The sequence below is a fragment of the Oncorhynchus kisutch genome, unplaced genomic scaffold (genome assembly GCF_002021735.2).
Source record: "Oncorhynchus kisutch isolate 150728-3 unplaced genomic scaffold, Okis_V2 Okis03b-Okis08b_hom, whole genome shotgun sequence".
Classification (NCBI taxonomy): Eukaryota; Metazoa; Chordata; class Actinopteri; order Salmoniformes; family Salmonidae; genus Oncorhynchus; species Oncorhynchus kisutch.
Window position 1 is genome coordinate 5,647,333 of NW_022261980.1, and position 16,713 is coordinate 5,664,045.

Genomic DNA, 16,713 nt, shown 5'->3' on the forward strand with positions numbered 1-16,713 from the left:
TAGAGTGGAGGTCTGAGGTTAACTTCAGTCAAAGCCATGTTGTCAGCAGAGCTTCTCATAGAGTGGAGGTCTGTGAGGTTAACTTCAGTCAAAGCCATGTTGTCAGCACTCGTGAGCAAAGGGCAGGTCTGCAGTATAAGGACCTCATAGTGCTGACGTTGGGAGAAAGTGTCTGGAGGGAACACAGGTGGTGTAGGAATATACTGTTTATTTAGCTCTGCATAGGCTAGGGTATCACTTATCCACTGTGTGTTGGGTGGGGGAGGCTGTGAGTGTGTGTCTCAGCCTCCAGTATCTATGCTGCAATAGTCTATGTGCTGGGGGGCTAGGGTCAGTCTGTCCTATCTGATGTAATTCTCCTGTCTTGTACTGTGTGATCTTAGGTATGTTCCCATCTCTCGCCGTCCTTCTCTCCTCTCCTCCCCTCGAGGACCTGGCCTGATGACTCCTGGCTGTCCCTGTCCCTAGTCCTGCTGCTGACCCAGTTTTGGCTGTTCTACCTGCGATCACAGAACCCTGACCTGTTCACCGGACCATCTCACCCTGCACACACTGCTCCAGTTTACTCAAGGCCCTCATACAACACTACACTACTTCATTGACTGTTTTCAGAGGGTGGGGGAGAGAGTTGGTTACTGTAAGCTGAAGATGTGGTTCCCATAGCGACACCATGCACTGTAGTGGTTCTTTTGGATTAAAGAGAGGCGAGCCACAACAAGTAAGCACTGGCCTAGATCTGTCTAAACTAGCCAACAATTCCCCTTTAACTAACAGCCATAGTATCTACTTTAGCCTGCCATACACAGTCTTGCGTGCCAGACATGGCTCCGTGAGATGAGCCGTATGCATGCCGACATGACATACAGTACAAGCTGAATCCTGGTTCAGAGAGATAAACCTAAGCAATAAAACATGAGATGATGTGTGATATGGGGATTTAACACAGCCACTCTCACCAACAAACACCACAGTCATGCTTAAGTCCCCATAACACACACCCTCTTTTGATGAAAAAAAGTTTACCCTGAAAGCAAGAATTCTGACCCTACATGAATGTGGGTCTATATCACTGAGGGTTCTAGTGAAGAGGTACATCTTCTTCATCTGTATCCATTCATGCTCATTCTAACAGCCCATTCATGCCTAGAGGTGTTTTGTGAATGGCAAAGCAGAGCAAACAGAGAGGGGGAGGAAATAGGGTTCTAACTAGATGGGATACAGCTTTTGTCAGATTTGACTTTTCGTAGCAAGTTAAAATAATTATCCTAACCTGCTGCGTAAGTTAACGTAGAAGGTTATGAGAATTGGGATAAGGTTAGGAAAAGGGTTAGGGTTAGCTAAAATGCAAAAAAAAAAAAAAACATTTTTGACATTAATTTGACAAAAGTTGTATCCCTTCTAGCCTTGATCAGGAAGTGGGAAAGAGATGGAAAGGAACAGCAGATAATGGAAGGAGGGCCACTAGACTAGAACACTACAACACATAACAATGGATTCTACAAAGTACAATGACATTTCCCCCAGAGACTGATCTATGGTCAGCGTTATGTATTTCCCCCAGAGACTGATCTATGGTCAGCATTATGTATTTCCCCCAGAGACTGATCTATGGTCAGCATTATGTTTTTCCCCCAGAGACTGATCTATGGTCAGCGTTATGTATTTCCCCAGAGACTGATCTATGGTCAGCGTTATGTATTTCCCCCAGAGACTGATCTATGGTCAGCGTTATGTATTTCCCCCAGAGACTGATCTATGGTCAGCGTTATGTATTTCCCCCAGAGACTGATCTATGGTCAGCATTATGTATTTCCCCCAGAGACTGATCTATGGTCAGCATTATGTTTTTCCCCCAGAGACTGATCTATGGTCAGCGTTATGTATTTCCCCCAGAGACTGATCTATGGTCAGCGTTATGTATTTCCCCCAGAGACTGATCTATGGTCAGCGTTATGTATTTCCCCCAGAGACTGATCTATGGTCAGCGTTATGTATTTCCCCCAGAGACTGATCTATGGTCAGCGTTATGTATTTTCCCCAGAGACTGATCTATGGTCAGCGTTATGTATTTCCCCCAGAGACTGATCTATGGTCAGCGTTATGTATTTCCCCCAGAGACTGATCTATGGTCAGCGTTATGTATTTCCCCCAGAGACTGATCTATGGTCAGCGTTATGTATTTCCCCCAGAGACTGATCTATGGTCAGCGTTAAGTATTTCCCCCAGAGACTGATCTATGGTCAGCGTTGAGTATTTCCCCCAGAGACTGATCTATGGTCAGCGTTATGTATTTCCCCCAGTGGTTATAAAGAGGATTTGAGAAGTATAAATCTGAACCTAGGTCAAATCTGGAGTAAACTTCTATGCAGAGAGGTATAGTAAAGTGGTGGGCTGTGTGTTGAGTCTACTACACGCAAGCTTCCTTATGTATGAGAAGTGCAGTCATGAGAAATACATTGACTACGCATCGGAGAGTTAGTGGCTATGCTTCTTCTATCTAACAAGGCTGCTTCTTTACCAGATTGAAGAGCAATAATCCCGACAAACTTTCCCCAATTCTCCTGGTCGCTGGAGACAAGGATTTATGTGTGCCACTACTGAAAGCTGACCCAGATGCACTGTAGGCTTGTACAAGCCCACAGCCCAGGCACATTACACACATGTCCACGGAGTGCACAAAACATCAGGAACACAATTCTAATATTAAGTTGCACCTCCCCTTTTGCTCTCAGAACAGCCTCAGTTAGTCGCGGCAGGGACTCTACAAGGTGTTGAAAGGGTTCCACAGGGATGCTGGTCCATGTTGACTCCAATGCTTTCCACAGTTGTGTCAAGTTGGCTGGATGTCCTTTGGGTGGAGGACCATTCTTGATACACACAGGAAACTGTTGAGAATGAAAAATCTTGCAGAATTGCAGTGCTTGACACAAACCGGTACGCCTGGCACCTACTAACATACCCTGTTCAAATGCACTTAAATCTTTTGTTTTGCCCAGTCACCCTCTGAATAACACACAGACACAATCCATGTCTCAAGGCTTAACAATCCTTCTTTAACCTGTCTCCTCCCCTTCATCTACACTGATTGAAGTGGATTTAACAGGGGACATCAATAAGGAATCATAGACTGACCAGGTGAAAGCTATGTCATGGAAAGAGCAGTTGTTCCTAATGTTTGTACACTCCGTGTATATTATACATGAGAAGAGATGTACAGGGGAGATATGGTAACCTAACTTCTACACTCAATGTGGACGGCTCTATTAACCTCCTTATATGTGACCAGGTAATCAACACCATCCACGAACAACAACCTGTAATCTCAGCATTACTCATAAGGCACTGCAATGAGACACTGCAGAGGAACAAAATAAATGTGCGACCATAGAGTCTATCTATACGACCCCAGTGTAACGGTATAGATATCTATCATAGGAATGTGCAGGGGCAGCAGTTGAGTGAGATAGCACACTGGGTACAGACCTCAATTCAACGTCTTTCCATGTTGGTTCAATGGAAATGACATGGAAGCAACCTTGATTCAACCAGTGTGTAACCAGTGGGAGGTCAGCTAATGTATGGACAAATATCCTAAAAACACAACAGGTACAGTCTATATTGTATTAACTAGAGACCTATAGGCTATTAACCACAATAGCCTACATGCACTGAGAGAGAGTAAGTCCTAATCAGATCAAATCGGTACATAATCATGATGAACAATAGATTAAGGTCATCAGTATACAGAGGAAATAGCACAAACACATCAGAGACAGTCTTCAGATTGAGAGGAAGAAGCAGTTGGTGAGTTACATCATAAACAAGCAGGAAACAAAGAAGCCAGCTGCATTCTCGCGCAGTGTTGCAGCCTGCCGCGAGCTCAGCACAAAGCACATTCCCTATAGGCTCTGTCCATTCTCTCTCTTCCTCTCGCCCTCAGCTTTAGTAATGATTCATGCAAGTACTTAATGATACGGAAACGTGGTGCAATAGAACATGATGAGCATTGAGACATCTCTTTGAGGTATTGAACAGTATATGTGGTCGGTACAGCGCACGTCACGTTTTCAAAGGGCATAGTGGAGCTTTGATGGTTAACTTTTTCTGGGGATGAAAGAGTGTATTCATGATCTTGTCTCATGCATGTGTAGATATGGCAATACTATTAGAACCCATATGCTCTTCCAGCACGTTATCCTGAATTTTGTAGCCTACACTTTACATAACATGTATCGAATATTGCGTCCATCCATAACAATAGCGGTCCAATCCACAACAGTGGAATATGCAATGAATCAATGACTGTGCGCTGCCTGAAATATGAATGAATAATATTGAATATTTATCGGAACAGGAGAGGGGTAAGGTTGGAGTGCCAATAGGCCTATTGCAGCATTTAGCAGAAATGCTATGCATGATACACCCTCTGTTATAGCCTACAATAGCCTGCGATGGACAAAACAATGGTCAAATTCCTGTGCATCCTTACCCTCTGTGGCCTGCGCACACTGCAACAGAAGTAAGACCATTCCTATGTATAACAGACAGTTTGCAGACATCCCTTCTGCTCCATCTCTTCTCCTGGTTCTCCGATACCACCCTGCTTCTCGCACTCTTATCCATCCCGGTGAGCGCCCGTCTCCAGCCGCCGCGCCGCAGGCATGCAGTTTGGTGAAATCTCTCCGCGCACTCCTCAAACTGGGAGCCATTTGCGTTTCCAGTGAATGCATAGTTGAAGTTTCGGTCGTGAACAAGACATCTGATCAATCAATCCGTGTCTGGACAGTTAATGAAGCGGTCCACGGGTCTCGCCTGCTGTCGGCGGCTCCGAGGAAGAGGCATTGAGCTTTTTTTAGGGATGAGTCTCGGCGAGCGCTGCCTTCGGTCCACCCATCACTATGCGGCGCAGCGCGGCACTATGAGATGCGCGGTAGAAGTACACACGTCTAACATTTAGCTCAGAGCAAAAACCATTGTCCTTAAACCGATAAGGTCAGGCCAGCTTCTAGGGCCAGTTGTGACAATGTATTGTTGGGGTGTGAAATCATTTTCTGCACGGTTTTAGTTGACTCCTCCAAGTCAAGCGTGTGAGAGAAAGCGTGTGCATCCGTAATGAGGGAGTTACGACCTCTGGTGGTTGTGCCAGCAGGTTGCTGTTGTCAGATTGGAGGTGATGATGGGCAAGCTGGACGCAGAGTTCAGTTGCCACGTTCTCTCAGCGGTCAGATTGAGTGCTGATGTATAGATGCTGTTTGATGGTCCAAGGATAATGCACCAAGCCCGCTTCTGTGTTCTCTCCAGATTCTGAGTAGGAAACACAGACACCTGTCAGAGTTTAGAGAGATGGTATGGACTCACATGAGGTGAGGGGATAAGAGATACAGTACAAGTCCTGGGTCATGATGTGCTGAAATTGGTATTTCAAAATGTTGGGTGTTACTGGGAATATTCAAGTGTGAAGCTGAGAATTCCCATTCTGATTTTAAACTGAACATAGCAATAGCATTTACCTTTACTACCTTAATCCACAAGGTGGCATTCAAGGATAACGGCAATTTAAATGAAGAAAAAAAAAACATAAAAAAGGTGACCTCTTTATAATAAGTCATTTAGCAGGCCGCTTTTATCCAAAGCAACTTAGTCATGCGTGCATACATTTTACGTATGGGTGGCCCAGGGTAATCGAACCCACTACCCTGGCAGTGCCAGCACCATGCTCTACCAACGGAGCCATACAGAGAAGACCTGGACGAATGAGGTGAAAAAGAGAAGAACCACCGGGAATGAAGAAAACCATCCAGAACAGAGTCCGCTGGAGATGCACTGCTAAGGCCGTTTGTTCCACGAGGAGCTGAAAGGAGACGAGGAAGTCAGAGGATACCTGTCATCAACCCCATTAAAGACGAGGAAGTCAGAGGATACCTGTCATCAACCCCATTAAAGACGAGGAAGTCAGAGGATACCTGTCATCAACCCCATTAAAGACGAGGAAGTCAGAGGATACCTGTCATCAACCCCATTAAAGACGAGGAAGTCAGAGGATACCTGTCATCAACCCCATTAAAGACGAGGAAGTCAGAGGATACCTTTCATCAACCCCATTAAAGACGAGGAAGTCAGAGGATACCTTTCATCAACCCCATTAAAGACGAGGAAGTCAGAGGATACCTTTCATCAACCCCATTAAAGACGAGGAAGTCAGAGGATACCTGTCATCAACCCCATTAAAGACGAGGAAGTCAGAGGATACCTGTCATCAACCCCATTAAAGACGAGGAAGTCAGAGGATACCTGTCATCAACCCCATTAAAGACGAGGAAGACGAGAGAGAAAGAAATCACACCAAGACTAAGTGGATTTGCAGCAATAGATTATTTTTTTTAATTCAAAGTGAATCTTGACAATAATACACCATAGAGTCTTATTTTGACACTCACCAAAAGAGTCACCTGGAAACCCGCTTAACGTGACTAAGTAGCAAAGGCTTGGTCACACCTAAATCACTGAGAACTAGAGGAAACACTATCAAACTGTTAAGAGACATCACATCCAGATCATTCCTTTCCCCAGTCCTCGTACTGGAAATATTGCACAGTGCAATTGCTACATGGCAAACTAGTGTGGCATAAAACCAACAAAAGCTAAAATAAAAACAAAGCCACAAAAAGATGTACAAGTATTAAAAACAGTAACAGTTCAGATTATAACGAGTCTATGATTTAGATGATCTAAACAGATGATTCTATAAGTTGCAGCATGAATTTAACTTTGAACGGACACAGTCGACCAGAACGCCCAAAAAGGAGAATACAAGTTGAGAACTGATGGAAACCAAATAGTAAATATTGAAGTGTAACACAGTAACACATTGAACGAACACATAGACCCTGAATCAACATCTTCACAACCAGATTAGAGGATTCTTCAAAATCAGCAATGAATCATACGGATCATTTTACAAACTGCTATGTCTTCTGTTGTTACGTTTCATCTCAAACATGTTGTACGAGTTCTCTGGAAACGGTTCTTTCATGTGTCCAGTAGTTGTCATATGGAGTTATAACTGGAGAAATACAAACAGTCTAGGATCATACTTTGTATCCATCTTTGTTTTTAAGTGTGGGAGAGTTTGTGCAGGCGCATTGCTGGTGAATACCATTACACAGGAATAAAGTTACAGTTAACATGCTTATATCACTGGAACACACATATCAAGCACTCCAGGTCTGCCAAGTTCATGCCTTGTCGTAATTTCAGCTTTTTACCTAAATTAAAGATGTCATAACAAAAGCATGAAACTGAAAACATGGTTGATAAAACACCTGTCCGGCAATATTTTGGTGTTGAAATGTGTAATACCTTACGCTCCTCAAGAGTAATGAATTTCAAGTGGTGCCACAATAATCTCCAGAGAGCTCCTTAACACACCGCAAACTAAATATCTATTCCAGAGCAATTCTCTAGCGTCTTATATTAACAGACTCTGTTTGGTCAATCAGCCCTTTGTGAACAGCAACAGTTTGTGGTTAAAGTCTAGAAGTCCTCTGGACTCAGTTCAGAGTTCTCCTTAACTACTCAGTCCTACAATGAGTCCACCATGTGTTATCCACTGGTTCTGACTGTCATGGTTGCAAGGTGTTTGGTCTATTGACAATGAGTCCACCATGTGTTATCCACTGGTTCTGACTGTCATGGTTGCAAGGTGTTTGGTCTATTGACAATGAGTCCACCATGTGTTATCCACTGGTTCTGACTGTCATGGTTGCAAGGTGTTTGGTCTATTGACAATGAGTCCACCATGTGTTATCCACTGGTTCTGACTGTCATGGTTGCAAGGTGTTTAGTCTATTGACAATGGTGAAAATGACAGACTTGGAGTCAGTATTTCCCCACAGATTAGTGCAGCTGACTCGGTGGTGTATATGCACAGTATCGGAGCTGGCAGGAGGAGATGTAAGAACACTTGGTGGTACAAAGACCATAACGTTAAAGTATTGCATTTACTGGTCAACAAGAGTGTCTATCGAGAGGACTGTTAAATCAGCACGTCACTCAAAGAGCCTCTCGGTGTGTGTGAGTGTGTGTGAGTGTGTGAGAGTGAGAGTGTGTGTGTGTGTGTGTGTGTGTGAGAGACTTTGTTGGCCTATATCTATTAAACACATATGCCTTCTACACTACTGTCATGACAACGCTCATCAAACAAGTATTTTCCTAATCCCTGGTATGAGAGGTTGAATGACAGTCCGGGTGTGAAACGCTCCATTTTCTGTAGGTGATTTTTGGTCAAGTGGCCATTTACTAACTCATTACTAACTCATTACTAACTCATTACTAACTCATTACTAACTCATTACTAACTTCATTCTGCAAGATGGATTTTTGTTAGATCCTCAACCCCTCCTCCCCCTCCAACACAGAGCAGGTAGAGGAGAGGGGTACTGTTACCGTATAAGGGACTAACATCGTCCCTGTCCCTATTTCGCTGACCCTCTGATTCTCAAGGCACAAGCACAGTGCTGCTCACACTGTCTGAACATCAGTACAGAACATATATGCCCAGAGACTTCCATTGATAAACACCACTCTGTTATGAGACACTTCTAAAGGGGAGAGCGATACAATGGAGAAACCTCCTAAACAAACAGAAGGCAGATTATTCCAATATGGAACCAATGTAGAAATGGGAACCACTCATGTCACAGACAGTGACAATACTGAACAGATATAAATGTTTGCGTAAAATCCATATTTTAAAAGGAAATAATCATTTAAAGTGATAAAATATTGAATGGGAACAAACACTTTGGGCTAAATGAGACATATTTTGTGTTTAATTCCCCGCGGGACCATGAGGAGTCAATACGACAACCCCTTACTAGCAGACTACTGACAGGTTGTTAGTGGTGTGACTTGGGGATAACATGTTACATACTGTAAGCCTTCCATTGAGTGTCCTGCTACCTCACAGTGCTCCTGCCATACATAACAGACGCTATTATAACTGTATACTCAAATTACTACCATAATGAAGAAAGTTAAATCAATCTTGCAAGCTATAGTTTTACATGTTTACAAAACGGCAATATGAAAACATACAAAAATGAAATGACATCGATACATCCATTTATATGCAGTGACGAGCCCAAAACGGTTAATAAGGATAAAATACTGCAAAAACACCCAGACCCCCAAAACCAGAACGAATGCAACTAACGTCCATCAGCAATACAGTAGTTACAATGACGCTTCAAACATGAACGCAGAAAAACCCACAAAAATCAAAACCACTTCTATTTCAGATCATTAGGGACCTATACAAAAATAGGAACGCTAGTTTTGAACTAATTCAGCTAATTTCACAGCTGTGGATCATATAGCAGCGTATCTATGATACATTCAACAAAAATGTCTTGGCTTATTGAAATCGCCGGAAAAAGCTCAACATAACCATAGCCATGTATTATAAATCTTTTTATATATTTTTAAATACCATTTTTTGAGATGTAACCCCAGCTCTACGACTATAGTATACTAGATAAGAGGTCTATTGTGTAAAAACAGAATATATCTAGCTACCTTGCTCAGGAAATGAATTACAGTCTTTGGTGCTGCACAAGCAACTTCATTTGAAAAGACAAAAAACTTAACGCACATAACTAGCAAAAACAAATGCACACAGCATATATATATATATATTCTCCCTGACGGAATGTAGAAAATAAGCAGTCAACACCAATAAACCTTAAACAAATGGTATAATGTAAAGGGAAAAAAGTTAACTTTGTCACATGCATAAATGAGAGAATTGCACGCGACAAACTCACACCTTATTAAGCGTCTGCACTAAGTAGACTAGCTCATGTATATGTATATATATGTGTGTGTATGTATGTGTGTGTGTGTGTGTGTCCAATACTGCATGGTCTGCTCAGGCTTAGAAGAATCCATACTGTTAATGAATTAGCATGTCGTCCTCAGCTAGTCAAAGCCCACCACACTGGTAACGCAGATAGAAAACAGAAAAACAAACTCAAACACGTCTCTTTTTTAAATACAAAGACAAAAAAATACAAATCAACGTCTATTTAGAGATTGTATTGCAGTTTCATCGAACAGTACAAATACTGTTAGTAGTAAGAGTTTCACTAAATAGAAATTGATTATGAAATATTAAGCAAATATTCAATGCTTGCTCTTTGTCCACTAGTTCATTCAGGGGGGAGGACGATGACAGAAAAGGAGCATTTAATAACGGACCAGCGAGCATCTGCTACAGCAAAGCACGTCGTCCTTCTCTAAGGAACAAAAGAGTAACTCACTACACACTGAAATATACACCGAATCCAAACCATAAGCACCGCTATCAGCGATATCTCACGTCCATGCAGGCTGTGCAGGGATATATATCCACACACAGGATGCATGGACTGGTAGGACCTTCAAGTGCTGCAGTCCAGTACATTAATGTATTCATGGATATAAATCCACACACAGGATGCATGGACTGGTAGGACCTTCAAGTGCTGCAGTCCAGTACATTAATGTATTCATGGATATAAATCCACACACAGGATGCATGGACTGGTAGGACCTTCAAGTGCTGCAGTCCAGTACATTAATGTATTCATGGATATAAATCCACACACAGGATGCATGGACTGGTAGGACCTTCAAGTGCTGCAGTCCAGTACATTAATGTATTCATGGATATAAATCCACACACAGGATGCATGGACTGGTAGGACCTTCAAGTGCTGCAGTCCAGTACATTAATGTATTCATGGATATATTTATATATAAGTAGTAACATCAACCACCTCAAATATATAAGGCACTATGGCTGGGGACAAGTATACGATGCAGCGAGTCTCGTGACGCCAACAACAAGAGCGACGTCTAACGTATCAACTTCCTGTTTACATTTTGATCTGCTCATGCAAGATCACATGCAGCTTGAGGAGCAACAACCCTACTTTAAATCGGTTAAGTGACTCCACATTTTTAAAACACCAAAGACACTGAGAAAAGGTACAAATACTTCAAACGCGGTACGACACACACCGTGGACAACATGTGCACCTGTCGGCCTATCGAGCTAGAGACTGGGATGGCTTTACAAATGTGGATGTGTCTTGCACACGTTCAGAAGGCAATATAGAAAAATAGCTGGGATAAGGTCTGACCTAGCAACGCCACCCGATTAGTCACCTGTTTTTTGAGGAGTATTGGTAGAAGAGCTAATGTGAAGGTATATTAAATGTGCAAAACACAGAGAGTGAGTTACTTATCTACATTCAATCATTCCATCCTTCCATCCTTCCTTCCTTCCTTGCCCCCCTCCTCATCCTCCATTTCTCCATCCTCCACCCAAACTTTGTGATTAAATTTTTTATAGCTCATATTTCAATTGCACCCAAGTCTACATGATTGATAAAAATAGCTTGTTTCTCTGTGGTTGTGCCATGGCTCTGGACATGAAAACCATGTTGTGGTTGTTTGTTGTGTATTCTGAGAAGGCGGCCCCTCCTGCTCGCTTGGCCCCCGGGGGGCGCGAGGTGCATCTGGAGGGTGGGCCGCTCCGGCACCTTGTCAGATGTAGGGGTACTGGTTGAGTTTGGTGGGGCTGAGAGGGAAGGTGGCGTAGGCAGGCGAGGCCATGTAGGGATGCGGGGGGAAGAGGGCCTTGAACTGGCCCTGGGGGTGGATAGTGGGCGAGGGCAGCAGCCGGGGGTTGATGCCCACAGTGACCTGGTGGACGATACCACCCGGGTGAGAGATGCTGTAGGCGGGCTGCAGGACGGGCCGTGAAGCCCCGGGGGAGGCCAGGATGTGGGCCACAGGGGCTGCTGTGACCAGGGGCCCAGGGGGGGGTAGGACAGAAGAGTATGCTGGCCGTGGGGGTGATGGCGGGGGCCTGAAGTGTGGTTGGGGCTGCCGTGGGGTAGGGTAAAGGAGTGCCCATGCATAGTGGGGGGGATGTAAGCCTGCGGGCGCCGGTGGGCATAGTTTCCATTCCATTCCTGGTGGCAGGAGCCGTAATGCTGGAGCTGGAAATGGAGAGAAAGAGGGATGGTTAGATATCATACACATATTACATGTGTGTGTGTGTGTGTGTGCGTGTGTGTGTGTGTGTGTGCACGCGCATGTGTGCGTGCGTGTGTGTGCGCGTGCTGACCTGTCCAAAGCCCATGGGCTGCTGTTGCTGGTGCTGGAATGCAGTGATCTTCTGTGGCCGGTTGAGGAGGGGGATGGAGTGGTGCGGTTGACGGCCCGGGATACCTCGCCCTTTGAACTGGAAAGACTCTAAGACTGGAAGGAAAATAGAAACAGAGAGCGAGACAACGAGAGAGATGGGGGGGAAATGAAAGAGAGGGATGAGTTCAAACACAGACATCATGACAGGGCAGCAGCATCAACCCACAGAGACAGACAGTAGAGTTAAACCCTGACTGTAGTATCCATCAGTCATTGTGACAGTAGAGATGTTGCATGCTCATCACTGACTTCCACTGGGTTTGACCAAACACAGCTCTTTAACAAGTGCCATCTGTTCCCCAAGCATCATGTGGCTGTTTATAAATAGACTAGAACTGATCTGGGATCTTGTGAAGGGATGGAAGCCAAATGGGTAAGTAAGCTGGTTCGTATTCATAGTGGGGGTCATACCATTGGCTATTAATACCCCCCTAGTAGCACTAGAATAGCAAATTGTGGCCTTTTCTGTGGGCTTTAGCTGGGGAGTGTTTCTGAATGTCAGCTATGGGAGGGGCCTGGCTGGGACATGAGGCCATAGGAGACAGTGTGATTTTCACTGAGGATTTATAAATGACCTATAAACAGGGACCTTAAAAAAGCCCAGCCCCAGGAACAGAGGGAGAAGACCACAGCTGTTATGAAGCCTACATATGACATACATAACCCCTCGGTAACACCCCACGAACACATTCATAAACATCTAGGTGTTCATGACAGCCAGCGAACACAATGTGGCGCATGTGTGCGTGTCTGGTTGTCATCCATGTCTATGAAGGCCTAAGTCAGGCTGTAAAGCGTTCCAGGGGATGTTAAGCCTGTCATACGTAGCTTCATAAGCTCCAGATCCACACAGGTAGAATAAAGGATAGATTCAAAGAAAGGGCTGTCAACAAGAAGCCAGCTGCAACCAGATTAGACAGTGTACAGGAAACACAAGTCCACTCCAGAGGCCGAAGCCAAGAGGTCTGAGGTGAGAGGTCAGGGCTGCAGCCATAATCACCTGCGAGTACCTCTGTGCCCTATAAACGAGGAGTAATCCCACACCATGTGACCTGTGGAGCAGACATCATCAGCAGTGACGAGGTATCTGACCCGCTGTGACCCTGTTAGCCCTGTGTCCGTGTGTGTCTGATCACTGACAATCCTGACAGATTAAGGTTACTACTGGGTTCCAGGTTCCAGTGTGTTACTGTGTGTGACCTGCTGTGACCCTGCTAGCCCTGTGTCCGTGTGTGTCTGATCACTGACAATCCTGACAGATTAAGGTTACTACTGGGTTCCAGGTTCCAGTGTGTTACTGTGTGTGACCGGCTGTGACCCTGTTAGCCCTGTGTCCGTGTGTGTCTGATCACTGACAATCCTGACAGATTAAGGTTACTACTGGGTTCCAGGTTCCAGTGTGTACTGTGTGTGACCCGCTGTGACCCTGTGTGTCTGATCACTGACAATCCTGACAGATTAAGGTTACTACTGGGTTCCAGGTTCCAGTGTGTTACTGTGTGTGACCCGCTGTGACCCTGTGTGTCTGATCACTGACAATCCTGACAGATTAAGGTTACTACTGGGTTCCAGGTTCCAGTGTGTTACTGTGTGTGACCTGCTGGGTTTTCTGTTGCCCTGTCTGCCCTGGGCAAGGTGTGTCTGTTGTGGTTACATATGATGATAGAACTGTGGCCCCCTGTTCATGACTACTGAACCTGTTTGTTCAACCATAGGGCTGTGTGAACCAGGTGTGTCAAGTGTACGTCTAGGGTGAATCAGCCGGTTGTCTGTTTCCTGTGGGTGAATCAGGTGTGTGTGTGTTAGATGCTTACTGGTGTTGCCTAGCATCTCGTTGATGTGTGGGTGGGGGTTGTTATTCTGCAACCTCATTGGCGGCACCACCATGGTGCGCACCGCCGGCTTTCTGGGCTCCGTTACCGGGGCGACGCACGCTACACGGGGCCCGCGGTTCTGGTTGCCATCGGCGATGTAGCGTTGTTCGGTGAAGGGGCTGTTGCTAGGGCCAGAGGAGTCGGGGGAAGGCGAGCCGTCCACAATGTCACAACCACTCTCCTGCTCGTCATCTGACATACTGTAACAGACCAGAGCAATCACACACACAGAGATTATACATTCTATACTGTAACAGACAAGAGCAATCACACACAGAGAGTATACATTCTATACTGTAACAGACAAGAGCAATCACACACAGAGAGTATACATTCTATACTGTAACAGACCGGAGCAATCACACACAGAGATTATACATTCTATACTGTAACAGACAAGAGCAATCACACTGTATGACAGGTGTAGGTGCAACATTTAGGTTAGGGCCCAACATGTTTGTGTGCGGCTGTTGTCATTTGGGTCATACCTGTTGGGGCGTTTGCAGGGTGAGGTGCTGGACTGGGCTGAGGCAGAGGAGCTGGTGCTGAGGGTGCTGTCTGGACTGCTGAGGGAACATACTCTCTCCATACTCACTGTGCTCTGACACGCCTCACACTCAGCACTGCCCTTACACCTGGGGGGAGGGGGAGAGAAAGAGAAAGAAAGGGGGGGGGGGGTTTAGTTACAAGTTACATACAGAGTTTGAGACGATAATGACTTCGATATATTTGAAGAGGCCGATTGTGGACTGTGGTGGATATTTGAAGAGGCCGATTGTGGACTGTAGTGGATATTTGAAGAGGCCGATTGTGGACTGTGGTGGATATTTGAAGAGGCCGATTGTGGACTGTGGTGGATATTTGAAGAGACCGATTGTGGACTGTAGTGGATATTTGAAGAGGCCGATTGTGGACTGTAGTGGATATTTGAAGAGACCGATTGTGGACTGTAGTGGATATTTGAAGAGACCGATTGTGGACTGTAGTGGATATTTGAAGAGGCCGATTGTGGACTGTAGTGGATATTTGAAGAGGCCGATTGTAGGACTGTAGTGGATATTTGAAGAGGCCGATTGTGGGACTGTAGTGGATATTTGAAGAGACCGATTGTGGGCTGTAGTGGATATTTGAAGAGACCGATTGTGGGCTGTAGTGGATATTTGAAGAGACCGATTGTGGACTGTAGGGATATTTGAAGAGACCGATTGTGGACTGTAGTGGATATTTGAAGAGACCGATTGTGGACTGTAGTGGGTAATTTGAAGAGACCGATTGTGGACTGTAGTGGATATTTGAAGAGACCGATTGTGGACTGTAGTGGATATTTGAAGAGACCGATTGTGGACTGTAGTGGATATTTGAAGAGACCGATTGTGGACTGTAGTGGATATTTGAAGAGACCGATTGTGGACTGTAGTGGATATTTGAAGAGACCGATTGTGGACTGTAGTGGATATTTGAAGAGACCGATTGTGGACTGTAGTGGATATTTGAAGAGACCGATTGTGGACTGTAGTGGATATTTGAAGAGACCGATTGTGGACTGTAGTGGATATTTGAAGAGACCGATTGTGGAGGAGCTTGAGAGGTTACTTACTCCCCCAGTGAGTGTCTCCGTGTTCTCTCTTCCTCCTCCTCTTCCTCATCACTGCTGATACTAATGACAGTAACAGTGGGGCTGGCCAGATCAGACATCACCATGGCCTGCCGCTGCTTATAAGAGACAGACTGCTCTTCAGAGTCTGAACCTGCCTTACAGCAGCTAGGCTCCTCCACCTGCTCCGGTTCAGGTTCCAGCTGTGCAGCTCGCCCCGCCTCTGGGAATCTATCCTCTGGGACATTCCTCGTGGTGTCGGCCATCTTTGGGGACTGGCATGCTGAGTTTTGGGTGTTGGTGTTGTAGGTGAAATTGCTGCCTCTAGAGAGAAATAAATGACGGGAAGTTTTTTTTAATGATCAGATCGTGTGTGTGTGTGTGTGTGTGTGTGTGTGTGTGTACGTGCGTGAGCGCGTGTGTGTTTACCTGTTAAAGCAGGGCTTGTTTCTCTTGTTTGCAGAGGGCTGTGGCCACACCACGTGTGCGATGCCTATGCTGATTGGCTGGTGGGCAGACATGGTCATCTGGTTGGTTAAGAACGGCTGATGGTGGTGGGGCATCATAGAGCTGTATTGGTTGCCATGGGGACGCACCTTCCTGCAAATGACAATACGGGGTAACGAGCCAAAGGTTATTATCTATATTAGAGACTTAACTGACTGATCTCACTCGCCTGCTTCAAAGGAGAGGCATGTGACTCATTCTCCATCAGTTTGCCAGACAGCCATCACACTGTGTCCTATATTCTCAGAGAAGTCCTTGTCAAGGGTAGAGCATAGCAACAAAACAGACTGACAGACAATGCAGTTTCAAAAAATTCATTTGGAGCTTCCCTATTGGCTCCCTACGGAGAAAAAAAATGAATTAGTCACTGACGGTCGCTAAGAGCACAGACAGTCAACAGCTGACAGACAGCACTCACCCCCATTCTCCCAGTCTCTGTGGGCCTGCCACAGTGTCAGAACGCCATGGTGGCTGGTGGGGGCG

At 45.2% G+C, this 16,713-nt stretch overlaps 1 protein-coding gene and 1 pseudogene across 2 annotated transcripts in view; both read right to left on the reverse strand.

Annotated features, from left to right (window-relative positions):
* The window catches only part of LOC109877483 (UPF0606 protein KIAA1549L-like), a 178,824-nt gene extending 173,221 nt beyond the window's left edge, over positions 1 to 5,603 (reverse strand). Inside the window, 1 exon segment of the mRNA XM_031812402.1 lies at positions 4,490 to 5,603. Coding sequence (XP_031668262.1) covers positions 4,490 to 4,730 — 241 coding nt within the window. The 5' untranslated portion in view covers positions 4,731 to 5,603.
* A 750-nt stretch (positions 5,604 to 6,353) lies between these two features.
* Positions 6,354 to 16,713, reverse strand: part of LOC116359568 (homeodomain-interacting protein kinase 3-like) — a 55,122-nt pseudogene continuing 44,762 nt past the window's right edge. The window contains exons 4-10 of the transcript XR_004206702.1: positions 16,649 to 16,701; positions 16,153 to 16,323; positions 15,727 to 16,047; positions 14,618 to 14,764; positions 14,070 to 14,329; positions 12,176 to 12,309; positions 6,354 to 12,047 (exon numbers count right to left, since the gene is read on the reverse strand). The product of XR_004206702.1 is annotated as a homeodomain-interacting protein kinase 3-like (transcript). The remainder of the gene's footprint in view (positions 12,048 to 12,175; positions 12,310 to 14,069; positions 14,330 to 14,617; positions 14,765 to 15,726; positions 16,048 to 16,152; positions 16,324 to 16,648; positions 16,702 to 16,713) is intronic.